The sequence below is a fragment of the Triticum aestivum genome, chromosome 2A (assembly GCF_018294505.1).
Source record: "Triticum aestivum cultivar Chinese Spring chromosome 2A, IWGSC CS RefSeq v2.1, whole genome shotgun sequence".
NCBI lineage: Eukaryota > Viridiplantae > Streptophyta > Magnoliopsida > Poales > Poaceae > Triticum > Triticum aestivum.
Genome location: NC_057797.1, coordinates 213,752,866 through 213,757,350, shown reverse-complemented (window position 1 = coordinate 213,757,350; position 4,485 = coordinate 213,752,866). Strand labels below are relative to the sequence as shown.

The 4,485-nt window shown below is 50.6% G+C and overlaps 1 protein-coding gene across 1 annotated transcript; it reads left to right on the top strand.

Moving 5' to 3' along the window:
• The first annotated feature begins 384 nt into the window (after positions 1-384).
• On the top strand, positions 385-3,849 carry LOC123188411 (septum-promoting GTP-binding protein 1). Its single transcript, XM_044600504.1, has 6 exons — positions 385-1,246; positions 1,592-1,715; positions 1,830-1,926; positions 2,063-2,102; positions 2,262-2,345; positions 3,337-3,849. The coding sequence occupies exons 1-6, from the start codon at positions 872-874 to the stop codon at positions 3,499-3,501; spliced, it is 885 nt and encodes a 294-aa protein (XP_044456439.1). The 5' UTR covers positions 385-871; the 3' UTR covers positions 3,502-3,849.
• The last annotated feature ends 636 nt before the right edge of the window (positions 3,850-4,485 follow it).

Genomic DNA, 4,485 nt, shown 5'->3' with positions numbered 1-4,485 from the left:
GTAATGTTTAAAGATGGATGCTGTGTCCGTGTCAATATTTAGAACATATATGAATTTACTAGCGGATACAGCAGTAATTTTCGCTGATTATCACAGTCTATTTTTGCAGGAAACGAGAAGAAAAGCTTAAAGCAGAAGGAGATAATTCGAATCCACCACATCAGAATCGGTCGTTGTGTGGGAACAACTTTCGGTGCCAATGGGACGGTGGATAACGGACTAGTAGCAACGGCTGCAAAGGATGCCCTGGCTAGGCAGCCGGCGTTTTGGACTCCACCAGCGCGGGCTGAAACGTCATCCAGAATAATTCCGCGTCGGAGACTAGCACTTGCCACTTGTGACCGTGGCGCTAACGGGTCAACAACCACCACCTCCGCTCGCACCCTCCGGTCGTTACCGCCAGTAGTACATACTCCTACATGACATCCACCACGGCACGTCGTCGTCCGCCCCCCAACGCACACGCGCGCGCACGCACGCACGCACGCACGAGTCCCTCCTTCCGCATTATCACTTCACCGTCGCCCGCCCCCGCGCGCGCGCCAATTATCCCGGCCCATGCAGGACCAGAGTTTACCCGAGCCCTGACTCTCCTCTCGAGCACGCGCCCAAAGAAGCGCTCGTTCGTGCGTGCCATCTATCATCCCATCAATGGCGCTGGCGCCTCTGCCGTGAGCAGCAGGGACGACGACGACACCACATCAAAAGAAAGCGTCGCCCTCCTTTTTATAGCGCGAGCGCTTTGTTTAGCCTCCGATTCTCAAGTTTTAATCCCAACATCGTGCTTCCCTCCGTTCCGGCCTCTCTCCGCGCGTGTAATTTATCCCTCCTCACCGGGGGCGCCCTTGGTGTGCATGGGCGCCGCGGCGCCATGACGACCACAGCTGCTGCCATGAACGTGGCTGTCACGCAGCTATGTGGCCGGGGTCGCCGGCGCAGGTCGGCCGCGCTGCGCCACGATCACCGGTGGGCGCGCCTGCTCCGCCTCGCCGTCGCCACCAGGGCCGTGCGCCTTGTCTGGGACCAGCTGCTCGCCTGCTCCTCCTGCGGCGGGGGCGGCGGCGCCCGCTACCGCCGGCTCGGCCCGCCGCACGGACCGGACGTGCTGACCCCCCTCGCCATGGACGACGACGCCGGCGCCCACGCCCACGCCGACGCCGACGACGACGCGGCAGATGTCGAGGACGTGGTCGGCCTCAAGGTCAGCCTGCTCGGGGATTGCCAGATCGGCAAGACCAGCTTCATGGTAATCAACGCTCTTCCTTCTTTCTGTCCACCTGCGAGTGTAATCTCGATTGATTCTTTCTTTTGGTAGTACTATCACGGTTATGCGTGGTGTCCGTGCTCCTTTTCTTTTCTCATTAAAGCCTAGCTAGTCAAATCAAGAAGCAATTGCCAGAATCTATTTCCCCAGTACAACCTACAGAGACATTTCAATGGCACACCTATTCTCCCAATGCACAACCTCCTATTTTGACAAAGAAAAATGGCACAAGAGTGCAATACTTCGAATGCATCACAAATTCACCTCTGTAGATTTGAGATTCAGAACTGCATGTCCATTCAGCTAACTGAATCTTGCCGTGTGCAGGTTAAGTATGTTGGGGATGGGGAGGAGCCGAACGGGGGCTTGCAGATGACGGGCCTGAATCTGATGGACAAGACGCTGGCTGTTCGGGGCGCCAGGCTCGCCTTCAACATCTGGGATGTGGCAGGTACTCACTCACTCTTTATGTGGCTGCACTGCAGATGCAGATGCAGATGCAGGCACCAAATTGCGATTGCGTTGGTTCCCTGAACCCTCTTTGTTGTGGAATGAATGGATGCAGGAGACAGCCAGTCCGCCGACCACGTCCCGATCGCGTGCAAGGACGCCGTGGCGATCTTGTTCATGTTCGATCTTACCAGCCGGTGCACGCTCAATAAGTTAGTACTAGCATCATCCAGCTCAGTTTCACAGCATTTGTTTCAGGCTCAGAGAACTAACTCTGAGTCCATTGGGTTTCTCCCGTCCCGTCCCTAGGTGCTTATGATTGCTGGTTTTTCCATTTGGTTGCTGCAGTGTTACCGATTGGTACGAGAGGGCCAGGAAATGGAATAAGGTTGGTGTTTGTTATTCGCTAGTGTTATTTTTTCTCATTCGAGTTCTTTGTTGATATGAATTTGTAATACATCACTGCTTTAGCTGAATGATGAATATTGTTCAGGGTTCTTGATGTTGTAATAGCTGAACGTACATTACTTTTTTTCCCTTGTGGCAGACGGCTATTCCAATCCTAATAGGAACGAAGTTTGACGACTTCGCTCAGCTTCCTCTTGAGATGCAATGGACCATTGTCGATGAGGTACTACAGTTTTACAATAGTTTTCGTGCGATCAAAACATTGTTCACTTTTGTCTTTGTTTCGGACGGTCTTGAGTGTCGGACCTTCAGCACCTCCAATGCACTAGTTATTAGCATAGAAAGATGAGACCATACCTTGGTTCTGACGGTAGGACGAGTTGGGCTGCACATGTGTGTTTCATCTGAAGCAGTGCAGCTTAACAGGGGCCAGAAAATTTAATTTCGGACGGGCCTTTTCATGCCCACCGGTTTCCTTTTGTTTTGAACCGATTGCTGGTGCTAGATTTACTAGTTTTGCGTAGTCAAAGGCCACACAGTTTTGAGTTTTATTATCACAGCCACAAATATGCCATTCTTGGAGAACCCGTGTGACAGCGACAATAGCCCATACCAAAACCTGAATCGAGTACAGGGGACTAGACTAATTAAGACTGATCTAATCTGTGACAGAGTACTCCACCATATATGAATGCCTATTACTGCACATTGAAGCCAGTGGAACTTGTTGGTCAGAGACTCAGACTAATCGTCATGTAGGCCTGACCGAACCGATCTTTGACGATGAGTGTTTCCCAAGAACAAGATAGAAAAATGGAGAAGTTAGAGTATATTTTCCCACGTCTTGTCCCACCAGCCACTGGTCGAAACTATGCTGATCTTTCAGATTCAGAAATGTAGATTGATGGTCACTTGTTACTTAACCTGATAAAGACGGAAAAGACAGTTGCATCTATCTATCTAATAAAGAAAAGAGGTTGCAAGATATCATGTCAAAAAGAAAAGAACAAAAGTTCCATGGATGGATGCATAGGAGATATAGGAGCTTCATGCATAAAATTTGGGTGCATCTCTTTCAGAATGTCCGTACCTTTTTCTTTAGAATGCAATGTCTGTACCTAGTGCAGTGCGGATGTATCTATGAACTGAGACCTGCGTTGCGTTGGTGCCTTGGTGGTCTATGAATTTGAAGATGCCGTTTGTTGACATGACAGGCCAGAGCATACGCAAGAGCGATGAAGGCGACCCTCTTCTTCTCGAGCGCGACGCACAACATCAACGTGAACAAGATCTTCAAGTTCATCACGGCCAAGCTCTTCAACCTCCCCTGGACGGTGGAGCGGAACCTCACCGTCGGCGAGCCCATCATAGACTTCTGAGCACCAACTAACCACTCCTCCGATCCCCCGTCCTACGACTAACCAACCTCTCGCCGCCGCTCGCGATCGATCGAGGCAAGATGCGCAGCGCTGTACATAGGTGTATGTATGCCGAGTTGGTTCCTGTGCATCCCTTACCTCCCTCCCTTGTCCCGGAGAGGAAACCGCGAGATGTTCGTCGCTCCATGCATCTCGCATGTACTAGTAGTATGTATGTATAGGGAATCCATGCATGTAATATACACCGCCCCGTTTTCCCACTTCACAGGATAACTGTGCGCTGTGCGATCGTGTGGCGTAGTGGTAGCTCGCACGGCCGGCCTGTGCATGAAGGATGCAGATTCAACATCTTTTCGAATTCAGTCTTGAGTACCGGTGAACACGTCCTGGTTATAGTTTTTCCTCTCCCTCGAAACAGGCTTTTGCCCTGCTTTTTTAATAAATATATATAAAAGCCAACGGCCGAATCTCATATAAAATAGTGAAGAAAACCCCATACAAGCAGATTGAAAGATAAAGAAAGACCACCAAACGAACAATGAAAACCCTGCCATCCTTGAGAGTTTACTCCAAGATAAAAGGCGAAAGTCTGCTATATTGAAACATATTGGCTTCCAAGAGATCATATTGGTTGGTGCCTGGTACATATGGTGGCAACGAACGGAATCCGTGAAGGGGGAAGTGGTGGCGAGTCCTCCTAAGTCAGCACTGGCTATACATGCAATAACAACGAATTATGCGGGGGCTTCGAGTGCTGGCCAAATTACTGAAGGGAAGTGGTCTAAACCTTGTCACAACATGTATAAGATGAACGTGGACACATGCTTTATGGAGGATGGATGCGGGGCTACTGCGGCCGTTCTTCGAAACCACCATGGACAGGCTTTGGCTGGTTCATCGTCCCTGGTTAGTCACGTTCTCGACGCCCCTTCCGCCGAGGCGATGGCATTGAAAAATGGTATGATGCTTGCAGACCAACTTGGA

What these genes read in the sequence shown, in the direction of transcription:
- LOC123188411 (XM_044600504.1), top strand. Translation starts at nt 872, where the DNA reads ATGACGACCACAGCTGCTGCCATGAACGTGGCTGTCACGCAGCTATGT. An exon ending in GGGCCAGGAAATGGAATAAG is followed by an intron (nt 2,103 to 2,261) that starts GTTGGTGTTTGT and finishes CCCTTGTGGCAG; the next exon opens with ACGGCTATTCCAATCCTAAT. An exon ending in AATGGACCATTGTCGATGAG is followed by an intron (nt 2,346 to 3,336) that starts GTACTACAGTTT and finishes TTGACATGACAG; the next exon opens with GCCAGAGCATACGCAAGAGC.